General features: G+C 44.6%; 1 protein-coding gene across 1 annotated transcript in view; it reads left to right on the forward strand.

Annotated features, from left to right (window-relative positions):
* Positions 1-15,472, forward strand: part of TTLL11 (tubulin tyrosine ligase like 11) — a 62,994-nt gene that overhangs the window by 39,539 nt on the left and 7,983 nt on the right. Inside the window, exon 7 of the mRNA XM_018562067.1 lies at positions 12,704-12,958. Coding sequence (XP_018417569.1) covers positions 12,704-12,958 — 255 coding nt within the window. The remainder of the gene's footprint in view (positions 1-12,703; positions 12,959-15,472) is intronic.

Genomic DNA, 15,472 nt, shown 5'->3' on the forward strand with positions numbered 1-15,472 from the left:
ACAGTTTGTGGGGGGGGGGGGGTGTTCTGGACTTAGCACATTGCTCTATGCTTTGTTGAATATGGTGAATGTGCTTTCTCTGATTCAGTGTCAGGTGGGCAGAGCTATCAACAAAATACAGTCCTCTGACTTCCCAAGGTGCACTGTGCACGACTAGTAGTTACAGTCTGGTTATGGTGATTCCAGTATTCTTTTTGTACTGCACACACATGGGCTCCTTGTCCCTACAGAATTCCAACCTGTAATATGTGAAAACAATTAGGGGTCAACATGACAAAGCAAAAGAAGAAGGTTATTCAGTGCAGCTGTAAAGATAAAGACCTTGCAGCAAATTTATCCAGTGGAGAAAACGTGAAATTGGCGACTCCATTATCTCTTATGCTCTATACTTGAGACGTGATCATTTGAAGCATTAAAAATGCTGTCCATTTCCCCCCGCACCTTCCCTGGCCTGCTCTTCACACGGTTTGTCTAAGTTCTTTGCAAAACTCTCCATGCAGCACTGAGGAGGTCATTAATTACCCTTTTGATAATCAGACGCAGAGAGACGAGCGCCTCTAAACCCTCTAATAGATTGTTATTCAGTATTAGGAGGAGAAACAAATGAGGTCAGATCAGCGGGCGCGATATTTCCATAGAACGGAGGAAAGTGAAATGAGATTTTATTCCTGCGAGGATTCTGGAGGACTGCAGAGAAATGACATAGCGCTCTTTCTTCAGCCACAAAATTGACTGCGAGATAAACCAAGAACAAGACAATGGTTCATGAATATATATGTATTGTGAGAGTGTTAGCTTGGCAGCGGGTGTCTGTGACTCCCTGGATGAGTTCCCCATACAGTAAACAGGCACACCTAGCCATGATTTTCTTTCTGGTGAAAACACATGCAGTTTATTTACACTATTCACAAACAAAATCAGCAAAGCAAAAGAAAGCATGAAAATATATCCTTGCATCTTGGCAACTTACTACACATAGTTTCCCTAATTATCAGCTAGGTGCAACCTTGTGTTGCCCCCAACACCTAACTCCCTACTAGACAAATCTCATCACACATGAGTTGGGTTTTCTTACTACACAGGCAGGTTCAAAGCCCCCCAGTCTATTCAGGCACAGAAACTGGTTCCATGGTGGAGTAACTTGCTTAGCAGGCCGGTGTCACGATCTGGATCATCCTCTGAGTCCAGTAGCTGAAACAGCAGAGGCAAAGTCGTAGTCAAACAGGCCGAGTTCGGTACACAAGCAGACGGTAGTAGCATAGGAGCAGGCAGAAGCGTAGTCCGCGATCAAGCCGAGGTCAGTAGCCAAAGGTATCGGGTATGAACTGGAAGTCGATGAGAGTAGTCAGTGAATCAGCAGCTAAAGGTCGGTACACAGGTAGCAGTATGAGCGGATTGTATCACAGGAGGAGCAAGGAAGCAAGATATTGGCAGGAGCACAATAATCTGGCAAACAGGAAGTGCAGAGGCATGGCTTAAATAGAAAATAAGTTTAATTGAGGATTACACAGGAGGTCAGGCAAGGAGCTATCCAAGGTTCTAAGGTGGCTCAGCAGGTAGAATCAATGCCAGCTACAGCAGAGGCCCTGGGTTCAGATCCGGTTCCTGATAGCTGGGGGTTCTTATAGAGGCCCTAATGGGCCAGCTTGCTTCAGCTGGGCTCATTACCTCTACCACTCCAGCACCCCCAGCACTTTCCTCTAGTGGAAAGAGTCAGTATACAGCCTGAATCTGGGACACACATATCTGCCATCCTGGATACACAGATGATTTTACCTGCCTGCTGTCCACAAGTATGTATATATAATGTGTATGTGTTTGTATGTATACAGAGAGTGTGATGTACTGGATGGGCTCCAGTATTTACCAACGTGGAGAATCTTAATAAGTTCTACTCTGGGTCCAGGAGCATCGAGACTTTGTAGAGATTTGGGTGGGATAAAGTCTTTATTCCTAGGTCCATATCTTACCTGGTAGATCTCATGATTAGTTTAGTTGTCCATAGGTCTGCTATAGTGTTGCCTGTTTGTTTTGGGAAACCATTAGTGGGCACTCACTGTTAGTCAGGAGCTGATGTGAATTTAGTTAGTGGCTTAGACATGCAAATGTTTTGTTTGTTTATGGTATGGACTTGCTGTAGAAAAGCCCTTCCTGGGTGTTTGCTGCCTTGCTGAATAAGAGTGAAGGACAAACCACCTGCTTGGACTGTTTCTGGTTATCCCTGTCTCATACATGGTTTACCGCTGCCAATACCAGTTGAGCATGTCCCCCTTACAATATACATACAGACATGGACACATTTGTTGGTAGCCTTCCATTAAAAAGGAACCCACAGTTTTGAAATAACTTGAAATTGACCATGGTAATTAGCATCTATCATTGTTTATTCCATATTTAATACAATTTAAACTTTACATTTAATTTTTTTAATTTAATTTAAAAAAAAAAAAAATGGCATGAGCAAAATTATGAAACCCTTAACCTAATATTTGGTTGCACAACCTTCAGAGGCAATCACTGCAAACAAGTGATTTCTCCTTCTCACTCTTCTTGCGCAAACTGTGCTATAAGGTACTTAAATGTATTTTTAAGATTTCATTCCTGAGTTTAGTATTTCTTTAAGAGTATAAAATACTGTAAACTGTAAAATGAACATTTATTATAATTCGACATCTTCTTGTATTGTGCATTGAGCCAAAGAGCTGAAAGTGAGATTTTTCTCCACAACGTCTGAGTCTCTGTTCCTCAAGGTGAGCTGTTGTGCTGCGTCCAGATGGAAGCCGTCACCATGGCCCAGTCCGCCAATTAATTGAAAGATGCGCACAGGGCAACCTGGATGTATCAAAGGCAAATAATCCATTAAATGCATCTCTAAAGATTTTACGTGACTTGTACAAAAATACTGCTGTTACTGTATAAAAATATGGATAATTAACTCTTGTAAGAGACTGAAATCTTTGTGGTTGTCTCATTGTACTGGCCCTACTCTATATTTTGCATACTCTGCTTTACTTCACTGCTCTGAATAAGAAGAGGGGACAGCAGGGTCCCACAGAGCACACTTGGGAGCACAGCCAGGACTAGGGAAGGCAGAAGAGCCAGTTACCTTGGGTGTAGTAAAACCATGTAAGCAGGACAAGGAGGGTAGACAGGTGAAGAGCCTGTAATTTTAGAGATTCTGAAACTAATCTCTAAGAATTACAGTTCCTATTGAAGACACTTTTATTCTGTAAGACCAACTATGGCTGAATGATAAAGATTTACATTATATTACTTATTTAGATTTATTGACAATATTTGCCTTCTCAGGAGGAAATTCCATCAGCCAGGTTGGGTTTTTCCCAGTCAATCACAATTGTTTCATCTAGGAAAGGCCGAGGCCAGGAATGTCTGTAGTGTGTTCACCCATTCCCCTCCATAGCCACATGCATATGGACGCACTCAGATGAAAAAGATTGTTCAGTGTTCAGATTGTCTGTCTGTAAATAGCTTACATCAACATTACATGTCTTACCTGAGCTGACTAATCTGTTTTCTATCCAGATATGGCTGTAGCACATCAGTCCAACATATTGCCTTCTGTCTGTAATCTGGTGATCCTGGAACATACCTGCTGGTGATTCAGGAACACCCTCCTTGCTGTCTCGAACGAAAAGAAAGTCTGATGTAACCACAAATGTCAATTTCACACAAGCACTGATCAGATTAAAACCTGCCTTGGAAGATTAAATGTTATAGACGGTACAGGATGCAAAGAATGTAAGTTACACTGCACAGCCTTCATACCCAGTGACCCACTATGGATTGTTGAGTGGCTGTGTCTGATGTAGGAACTTTTTAAGTCACAGACAAAGAACACCATGCTGTAAATGAGTGTCAGAATTCCTACATACTTCTTCCAGGTTAGTGACTTGGACTGCATTGAAATCAAAGCATCAGCATGACATCCAGGAAATTAGCTTTCTCAAAATGATAGTTAAGCAATGGCAGCCTCCATTATTCTCTCATGACAGAGACCCTTTTAAGGTCAACTTCAGCATAGCTTCTGTATTTACTGCAAGTATATGTAACTCACTCAATGCTTTAACTTGGTGGTTGGAATTGCTCCTTATTGGGTCAACTGGTATTTAAGTGCTGTCTCCAAGTCCAGCCCTGTCTTGTGTTGATGCTTAAGGCAGAGAGGAGCAGTTTTGGCGATTTAATTTGGCTTTAGAGCAGAAGCAAGACTGATGGCAGGTCAGATGCCCTTTGAAGCTGAAGAAGCAAGAATCAGGGCAGAATATTGAACTTTACTCTTCTGCATCTAAAGCTCCACGCCAGGACATATTCCATCCCTTGACTTATTTCTGACTGTCTGAATGCACAATACGATATTGAATTAAACTTTTATCTCCTGGCATTGTATAGGTTCCCATATGCAATGTCAGTCGTGGTCTAACTCTGAGGCTTTCTTGAATCATTGCAAAGCTAAGCTCTCTTTCTCTAGCTGCCTTTATTAACATCAATGTTATACAAGGAAAGTTTGTTCACTTCCCTTGTATAGTCAAAGTGAGCAGTTCTCTATCCAAACTCTATTGAGCAGTAATTTCCTGAATGGCGCAGAGATGCTGTGCTTTTCTGACATTTCGGATGCTCGATTGTACCTAAAGGGGATTGCAGACGCTTACAATAAATTAAGGAACGGCGGAGAAAAGAACATTTTTGCAGGGGACGTATAAATAACGTAGCTGGGATTTGTCTAGAGTAAAATACACGCAGCAAGGAGAAAAATGGCACTGACGCACCGTGAACACATCTTGCCGGTGTCTCACTTCCAATCCATCCATCATCGACAGCTTAAGGCTCCCAGAAACATCACCGCAGACAGATGTTGGACTTGTCGCGGGATTAGAAATATCTGTTTTCATTAAGTATAAATTAACTTAATCACCAGGTATGAGATAAGAAGTACAGACTGCTTTCCCTGCAGCACTCATTAAGATTAAACTTTTGCTAAAACTGCGCCTGGATTCTGAGCGGCTCACTCTTGCGTTGCTTTACAGTACCACTGAAACCCCAAACGGTCTTGTATTCTGTATTTCTAGATTTCTCACAGTGACAGAATTGAGTGCTTCTATCGGAGGTATATTTCAGATTTTTATTTCTCAAACTATTCCAACTGATGAGTTTATCCCTCTAACTCCTTGGTTCTCAACTGGTGGGTCGTGACCCAAAAGTGGGCCACGGCCCCATGTCCAGTGGGTCACCACATGCCTTCCACTTTTCTAGGCGAAAGGTTCCTCAGCCTCCCCCTAGAGAAGCACTGTCAGTTCTCGCACCGAGCAGCCATTCCAAAATATGATGCCCCGGTGCCGAGCGTTGACTTGGGGTGAGGTGGAGCTATGGCCACGAGGGAGCTCCATCCATACGTGCATTGCTTACAGCTCATCACATTCTGGCTCCTGGCACCTCTACAGGGCACGCAAGGGAGCTTTACAAGCAATACACATATGGATGAAGCTCCATCACAGCACAGCAGCCCACACTGGACCCCAGGATGAGGATTCACTCCAGTTTCCGTAATGGCAACCCAAATGCACCTCCATAGTTTGATCGCCTACACCGGAAATCGCAGTGCCACAACATGGAACATTGCAGTGCAACTTGGGTCGCGACTTAATGACCGAGGACAAATGTGGGTCCCGAGGTTACACATGCTGAGAACCACTGCTCTAACTTATACCACAATTATCTGTGTCCAGTAAGGAATCTTCCACAGAGATGGACAGCATGTGTAGTGAACGATCCTTTTGTTTTATGGATAATCGTCACTTAGTATGTATGCATGTGTGGGGTCTTCCAGTGTTGCCAAGTACATTTAACCCCTTCGTGACTGACGACGTACAGTGTACGTCGCCAGCATCGGGGCTGTTTAAACAGACTCCTGGCGACTTTTGCCGCCGGGACTCTGTTTAAACTTGTAGAGCCGACTGTCGTCTTTACAACAGAAGCGATCCTGGCGACTTACCTGTCGCCAGATCGACTAGGCCTAAAATACACCTAAGAGATTGCAGGTTGTAATGTATTATCACAGCAGAAATCTCACTGCAGAAACGTGTTCACACTCTTACTGTCTGAGGAAGTCACATATAAGCTACAAAAATGTAGATGCAAGAAACTGCGAGGTACTCTACGTTGTTTCATGAATGGGATCAATTGCTCTTCCACCTTCAAATGGTTTTATTTCCTAGTTCTTGCTGCCAACCTTTGCCTCTCTGATAAAGGCAGGACAGAAAAATCTTCAAATCTCCTGTTGTGTTATACAGACTCTTGATGTTTCCTTTCTGTCCAATGAGAAAGGTTCAGGTTCTACTGTCTGCACGATTCTCATAGAGACACCGACTTCCATTGAAATAAAATTGTAGAAATGTCACCAGCACACCAGTCCTTTTAAGATAGCAAAAGCTTCATTTGTGTGAGGTGTTTACTCACCTGTGTAGCCTCTGAAGTCTCGACCTGAAACCAACATACACATATTCGTACATATATGCTACAACTGTTATGCCTGATACCGACCTGAGGTGTGCCATGGTCCGGGTGGACAGTAATGCCAAATAAGGGGGCATACTCTGTGTGTAAAAATTGAATCTCTGTGTATGTGCACGAGAGGGAAGGGAGGGAGGGTTCAGACGAGAACCGGACGTCCCAGTAGCCTCGGCCTGCCCTCTTTTTTATACGTGGGGGGCGCGCCAACCCCTCCCACAAATCCCGGCTAACAAGTTAGCCATCCCACTTGTGTGAGGTGTTTACTCACCTGTGTAGCCTCTGAAGTCTCGACCTGAAACCAACATACACATATTCGTACATATATGCTACAACTGTTATGCCTGATACCGACCTGAGGTGTGCCATGGTCCGGGTGGACAGTAATGCCAAATAAGGGGGCAAACACAAACCATTTTAGAATAAATAAATACCTTTATTCGTAACCAAGTTACATTGCGAGTTTAGAAAAAGCATAGGCCATTTCAACGTGCGGATTCGGTATGTACCTGGTAAAACAGGATGAATTCCACCTGCCCAGGTGTTTGATCACGTGAGCCGGGACACCATGCCTAGAGGCAGCTGAGGCAGCCCCAATCCTGAAAGAATGCCCCGAGTATAATTTAGGATCCGCCCCTAGCTGAATGATAAGTATGCGGATGTGACTGATAAATTGTTTAGCAGTTAGCGGGGTATTGGGAAAAGGCAACAAAGGACTAGTCCCCGCCAGACAGGACTGCCTGGACATAAGACTATCCAACACGGCCACTGGACACCACGCGTTGCCTGAAGGAAACAACCGTATTTGCGTGGGGGCTCCCACTTGATTGGTCTTACTCCGGTCCAGGGATAACATGTAGTAGTCGGGAAAGCGCACCAGATGTTTCCGAAGTATGGGACTTGACTTGCGGCCACTACGGGTAAATTCCCCTGGTCTCAGGAAGCCATAAAAAGCCAGATAAATAGAAGCTTTAATGACCAGGCTCTGCCCGACCCCGAACGGGGACCTGTCTAACATGCCTGACATAGACTGAAACATGTCGCTGGAGATGGGTAGTCTGGTGCGGAGCGGTAGGCAGCCGGATTTCTGTATCCCTTTCAAAATAGCCCGGACAGGATGTGCCAAAAAAAGGGATTGCTTATCCGGGTATAGCAACCCTAAAAAGTGTTGCACACCTGCCAAATAAACAGACATGTAACAACCTGCATTGAGGGTAATTGCAAGACTTGAAATTGTAATTATTACAAATTTGTGCCTTACCCAGGCACTGAATGGGCCTGCCTAGCTTGTCGAACTGCGTAGGCCCTGCGCTGGCCGGGCTAGTCAACAAACCCGCCGCTTTCTGCGTGGTGGTTAAGTCTGAAACCACAGGCGTAGGGCACCAATTAGAGGTATGCGCTGAAGATTGGCACGATGTACACACGGGAGCTTTGAGCCCGGCAAAGTGCCTACAGAATAACTCCGTATCCATTCTCCCCCAATTGGCCGTAAACTGAAATTGCGACAGTCCTGCTGCGGCTTTAGCTGAGAACGCCCGGTGATAGTCATAGTATGTCAACCCACCATATTTATAAGCTAAATCCATGATTATATGCAAATAAGCGTCCAGCTCTTCCCTGCGGCTGGGATTTGCTGAGCACACCACATCTCTATAAATGCCAAACGCTATGGCAAATTCTGGAATGGACAGTTTTCGACTAAGCCTAGGGTCCCTAGCTTTAAGGACGACTGATACCTCTTCACAGGCGAATGCCTTATGCTCGGTCACGTCATGCGCGGCTATCAGCAGCGACGCCAAATTGACATCTTTCCCCTCTAGTATGTCTTTCCTCAGTTTATCAGGAACGAAGTGAGCCGGAGTGATATAAGGTGTATCGGCCATCGTACCTGTGCTGGAGGACATCGGTGCGCTGGATGTACTTGGCACCGGTGCGGGGGAAGCTGCTACGTCTTGCGTTACAGGTACGGGGACCACCGGCGCTTGCCTCTCTAAAGCCTCTGTCCTATGCTGGAGGTCGTGGACCGTCTTGGCGAGGTCACTGATAGAGGCATGAATGTTGGTGAGCGAAGTGACAATGGTCTGTAAAGCTACGTGCCCTGAGCTCCCACTGGCCGCTGCTGGGGGAAATACTAATTTAAACAATTCTGCCTTCCTAGCGGAGGCTGAAAAGGGGATATTTTTCTTCCGTAGTTCCATAATAAGTCTAGGAATTGTCCAAGCCCTGAAGGACTGCGTGCTCCCTTGCTCCGAACCTCTGGCTGGAGTAGAAGGCAGGAACGCCATCTCCTCACTCTCGGACACATGAGACATAGTTGCTGACATACTGTAAAACATAATCCCAACATATAGAAATTACCGACCTGAAAATCCAACATCTCTCTATAACCCACACTCGCATCCTGCCACGCCGTGACCTAATTGCTGTGGGTTCTGGGGGTGTTTGTGGAATCTCCAGTCACCCAACCTCAGAATGTTAATTATCATCAGTGTGTAAATGACGAAGCGTATGACGTATGAATGGGGTATGAGTAACCAATTAGTTATTATGACTCTCATCACCCCCGACTAATCGGATTGTCAGAAATGTATACATACCTAAGTGTAGGGACAATCCGTACTGTATGCAAAATGATGGGTTTGCATGAAAAACCCCGAACTGCACGAACCGAAAACATGCCTTCAATACTAGATGTAAGAGGCCGCGCTGGCCCCACCAACAAATCTGCAGAAAATGTAGCAATCTGATCGCGTCCCTACCAGGAACTTGCTGTGCGAAGGTTTGGAACGACCGTATGGGTGAGACCTGCCGTATGTCATGCGCTGCTGGTACCAGCTGAAATAGGAACTGCAGGCGCACCCCGATGCCATCCAACCTGGCCGAATTGCTTGCAACTGCCCCCCCCCTCCTCATGGTAACCCTCCCCCCCCTTACCCCGGTGCCACATGTCTTGAAGCCTGCCCCAATGTACCTGTGCCCTGAACCCCTAATCCGTGTATCGCCCGACCCCCAGAACCTGCGTGAGCCCAACCCTGTATGTTGCCCTGTTGACATGCCCTCTGAATGCCCACCTGCACCAGAACCGTGACACCATACCCAATTGCCGTTTTACTCCCGGAACTGTAGCTTCCCCGCCCAAGTCACCCCCACTATATGCCCTGTACCGGAGACGTGCCGGCCATGCATGCAGAGTATGAGAACATGCCCGTTTTAATGTCAGCGATCCCCCCCTGCTGTTGCTAAAACAAAAAAGGCACCTACTACAACCCGCAATGAAAACGAGGAATCCGCTGCTGGACCCGTGTAGTAGGAACGATCCTCCGCTCCTGGAAAATGAGAAACCCATGAGACAACCGAAGCCATACACTGCAAATGCGGGGACCGAAAACGCTGTTGCGAGCCCGCGGTACCTGCTCCACTGACGACGCGCAGGAAGTGACGATACGCTGACCCGGAAGTGACGAGAAACCTCTGCAGACTCTAGAGAAAGCCGTCACGAAGGGTTCAGACGAGAACCGGACGTCCCAGTAGCCTCGGCCTGCCCTCTTTTTTATACGTGGGGGGCGCGCCAACCCCTCCCACAAATCCCGGCTAACAAGTTAGCCATCCCACTTATTGAAGTTTTTGTCATATGACCGACTTCCATTGGTGACATTTATTAATTGTGTCGCACAGCAAGGCGCTGCTAAAGATTATGAGACAGAATTCTAACAGGGTTATTCACAAAAGGGTGAAGGGTTTGGAGAAGGCATGAGATGAGAACAATCTAGGACAAAATAACTGAACTGGAAAGTGAGCTGAATTGGAGAGTTTTTCCAAATCGGCTATGTTGTCCTAGATTGTTCACTTCTCCTGCCTTCTCCAAACTCTTCACCCTTTTGTGAATAACCCTGTAAGAGTTCAGCTTTAATCATGAATTCCACCCTCTGCTGTTCTAAACTAGCACTGCATCAGTATAAAACTTGACCCTGACCACTTCTTAAAGGGAATTTCCAGCTTTTGAAAAAAATAAATCAATAGCGCATTTACCCCTCTTTATAAAACAAAGAATGTGCATTTATTTTCTGCATAGGAGACAGTAAAGCATTCCAACCACACTCAGTAGATCACAGGTCAATGCTCTAGCTCTTGCAGACTCTTCCTCCCATCCATGCCTGTACTGAGGTATAGACATTCAGTAACATGGGCAGGAGGAAGTGTCAGTGGACTACAAGTGCAGTAACGTCACCGCAGTTGTATTCCGTTGAGAGCACAAGTACCTCTGCCGCAGTGGTTGATGGGGCCTGTAGTTTCTCCAGTCACAGATCCTGTCAAAGGATCTGTGAATGGATGATGCAGCTGTGTGGCGAAGCCATGCCAAATTCAAACTTGTAAACAAGCCTGCGGGATGAAGAACCGCGTGATTTATGTATAAGGGGGGTGGGGGTCGGAATCTGACCATGTTTCATGTATACCCTAAATATTGGAGTAAAACAAACATGGTCAGAAAGGTTAACTTAGCCTTTAACTGGCTTCTTTTTAGAGTAAACGTCTATTTAGGTTGCTGTGAAGGATTCCAGATGCCAGGGTTGCAAATACAAAGAAACACAGTCACGTAGAATTTGCAAAATGAGAGGCAACCTAATTTGCATGCTATTGTATCACTAATTTGCTTGATAAATGACTCTCTATGTATCTTACATTTTCTATTCTGGCAAGAAACAACTCCTGAACAATTTCCACAGTGAATACTTAGAGCTTGCCCATGTGGAATAGAAGATAGGCGATACATTAGATGAAAGAGAGCTGCAGGGACTTTCACTTTTAGTTAAGGGGGGGGGGGTATAGTTGGATTAAGTTTATTGTTCATGTTTACCTTTTTGCTTCCTTTGCGTTTTGCAAATCAGCTTACATATAGGAGAAAATTGCAGAATTATTATCTCTGCTTTATACAAACATCCAGCGGAAAGGCGCAGATTGAACAATAAAGAGAAAATATTTACTCTGATGTTTGTTTAATAAACAATTTGACTTTGCGCAATTTAAGCGTATTTGCAGAAGGTCTTGTGACTTTATTCTATACAAAACATTAAAGCAGAACTCCAGGAATTGTTTTATTAACCCTTGCTGTGGGGCTACCCCACACTGCAAGGGTTAACTGCTTGTTTGTGTCTAGATTAATAAAAACAAAGAATTACTCACCCAAGCTCCAAGCTTGTTTCTTCTTAGACCGGTCCCTGGAATGTCTCTCCCCCTCCTCCTGCAGGTCCAGTAAATCATCACGCCCATACACTGTGCATAGATGTGAGGATGCTGAGGAACATTCCAATCTGCGGAGGAGGAGGGGGCATGCTGGAGGAAGCGCTTTAACAGCTGGCCGGCTGGGAACTTTGGGTGAGTATAACTTTGTTATTTTAGCATCTAGACACAAAACAAGCACTTAACTTTTGCCGTCCTGATCTGCTCCCAGAATGATGGTAATTAAGCAGGAGATTCAGATAATGTAAAGAAAGAAGCATGCTTTCTTTGTCACATCCCAGTGCCACTTCTCTGTCATTTTCAGACTTTGTCAGAAATTGTTTATTCATTTTCTTTCGAGGTCACTTGTGACCATTCAAAAGCAGTCGCCAACAATGACAAGCATTGAGAGATCTGAATTACCTGCCACCAGGATGTGTCACAATACTCCTCCACAGCTCAGCCGGTGTTCTATTGCCATAGTCCAGGACTACAGAACACACACCCCTCTCCCTTTCTCCATAACAGAGGAGAAGGGGTATGTAGTCCTCAGATAACTGGAACCAATGTAATGGAGAAGAGTGCAGCACAGGCAGAGGTCACAAGAAGTTATAGGCTGAGAAGATTTCTGGCAGAATCAAAACGTTTTTTCCATCACTTATTGAACAGATATAACAAAATAGGCTTTCAATTGTTTATATGACAGCTAAAAAGGAAACAAAAAAAAGAAGTTAACTGCTCAGGTTTACATACCCTGTAACCCATACATAAAGTCTGTAGCTTTGCATTTAATGGGACATGCTTGTCAACCCTCAGATTATTTCAGACCATACCTTTTGGTGTTTGTCAAGGTGGTCTAGACTCATCAGTAGACAACAAGAAGGACGAATGAAATAATAATTATTTCCTGCATGTGTGTTGCCACTTGGTATGTTCCTAACCATTTTCTTCCTCTTCCCCATAGATCTTCTCATCCATCTGACAGCGGGGTGACAACGATGTCGGATCGAAACATGGGATCTGGGGATCTGGCCCAGCCGGACGCTGAGATTTCAGAGAACAATGTGCCTCCTCTCTGCCTGAAACAAATCTTTCCAAAGTACGCCAAACAATTCAGTTACCTGCGAGTTGTGGAACGTATTGCCACGCTCTTCGTCCGATTTCAGGGGATCCGGGGTGCCATGAAAATGGGCCCTACCGGCTTCCGGACCTTCATTAGGTGGGTGAAGAGAGGACTGTACACTCAGTCAGACATAGCACATACAGGGGTTCAGAATCACATTTATACAATATCTCTTACATGGGCAGAATATCTGCAAAGGAAAGCATTATAGACAGAATTATCTGGCATTTGGCCCATGTATGGATTGCACAGACTTTCCGCTGGATCTTCTTACACATCACTGGGGTGGGAACGAAACTCTTTTATAATAACAGTTTGTGTGTCTATTGTAGAGGTTTTCCTTTCTGCCACAAACAGAGTAGGGTTGCTGAATAACCAGATCATATGGCAGGGGTGGGCAAACTCTGGCCCTCCAGCTGTAGTGCAACTACAAAACCCATGAGGAATTGCAAGACTCTGACAGTCACAGGCATGACTTCCAGAGGCAGATGCATTATGGGATTTGTAGTTTCACCACAGCTGGAGGATTGGACTTTTGCCCACCCTTGTCATATGGGCCAGGCTAGACATGAGATTGAGTCCACGTTCATTTTGGTGCTCCAGTCTCAGCATGTGTGACCTTATTGGCATCTAGTTAGGGTCCTCAGGATCTCTGCATGTGTGACCTTATTGGCAACTATTTAGGGTCCTCTGGGTCCCTGCATGTGGGACCTTATTGACAGCTACTCTGGGTCCTTAGAAAAGCTTAGTTTTGTAAAAAAATAACCCCAGGAAATGTAAGAATTAACCCTTGCAGTTGGTGTACCCCATGGACTGCAAAAGTCTGTTCATTTAGGTCTAGGGGCTAAAATAAAGAGCCTGTACTCACCTGATCCTCGGTCCTGTTTGGCTGCTAGACTGGTCCCCGCCGCCTCTGGCCTCTCGTAGTCTAAAGACCCCATGACGCCATCACGTAGAATGCAGCTGCATTAGACGTGAGGACGCCAAGGGATATCTCAACACCAGAGGGGGAGAGAGGTGAGCACTGACTATAACAGTGGGGGTTAGCCTCACTGCAAAGGTTCATTCTTTACATTTCATGGAGGCCTTCTTCAATAATGGCCTTCTTCAATAATAATCTTCACTTTTTGTCTGATCTCTGCAAGATCAAAAAGGAAACTGCAGCAACTCCTTTCTCCTGTTTTGGTTCTATGACAATCCCCAATATATCTTAATTCTCTCTCATTTCTCCCTTCCACGCGCTCATGTTCTGATCCCGCTGCTTCCTTTTGTAATCAGTGGAGAGCCGGCAACATTTCTCATCTGTTTTCAATACTCGTTATCGGTTTCTAGAATGGCCACTTCAAATGTAATCTGAACTCAAATGGCAGGAAAGCTAGAAAAAAATGCAGTCATTGATTAAAAAAACATTAGTGATTAACAGTGGTAGGAGTTGTGTTCTGTCAGATTTAATTCCTCCTTCTGGTCTGTGACACAACAAAAACACCCGTCCTCACCCATAATAACCCCCCTGGTTTCACCCATGGTAATACAAATAATAATGGTTTTAAAGCAGAACTCCAGCTAGATAGATTAACGTAGCTCAGCTGAAGTAGATGTATGTAACCTATTTGTCTGCCAGATTTTTTTTTTGTTCTCTGAGTCTTGTGATAACCACATTGAATAGCCTGTGTGACAACAGCACAGATCCCCTTTACAGCGTTTCTGTGTTACTTCCCAGCCTACAGACTAATTACTTGCGGCACCTCCCCTTTCAGTCTCTAGAGTGTGAAACATGTTAGGATGACAGCATGATGCAAAATTTGTTCCTTGTGCCACTCCCACTGCTAGCCTGATTTCTGGTGTGCAGGGGGTTTTAGAAATATAAAAATGGCAGTGTTTAAAATTTATATGAGAAGCTGCTCGAGTTTTATTGCTCAGGCGTTTTCTGCTGTCTCCAACACAGTGTGACCTCAGTGGATTTTTGAGATCAGGCTGCTGGCATGATAGAAGACACCAGGGGCACAGATTACTGTTACATCACTTCAAAGTTCTGCCACATCCTCTCCTACATGGTTTTCATTCATTAATCCTCTTTTGTGGACTTTCCCTTCTGATAGGACACCTGCTCCAAGACTTCCAGGGTGATCTATAGGAATGAAATATTACAGAAATGTATTGTCGTCCACCAATTTATTTCCATTTATTACCTTAGAAGTGGCCAAGCAGCTAAGGGAGGCAGTCGATTGGCCTTCAGCTTCAATGTGTCAGCTTCTTCGGTACATAAATCACCTTTGTATCCAAGATAATTCCTGCAAGATTTATTTATCTTTATTATGGAGGAAACCATTATATAATGCAACAATAGATTTTTACTTATATCCTATTACATTATTACATTAGAGAAAAAAGTTAATGCTACAAATGGCTACATAATCCTCTTGTGTTTAATCTGCGTGCTGTTTGTGCTTCTTGCAGTCGTCAGCAAGGTTCTGCAGATAAGTTTATGTTAATTCTCATTGCTCTCACTCCAAAAATAAACATAAATTCAAAGGCCCAATTTCCCGTTATGTCACATTTTATGCACCTGAAAATATATTTGTAACCAAAAATTCCTTCCCCTGTGACTTT

The sequence above is a fragment of the Nanorana parkeri genome, unplaced genomic scaffold (assembly GCF_000935625.1).
Source record: "Nanorana parkeri isolate BGI_ZX_2015 unplaced genomic scaffold, ASM93562v1 scaffold559, whole genome shotgun sequence".
NCBI classification, from domain to species: Eukaryota; Metazoa; Chordata; class Amphibia; order Anura; family Dicroglossidae; genus Nanorana; species Nanorana parkeri.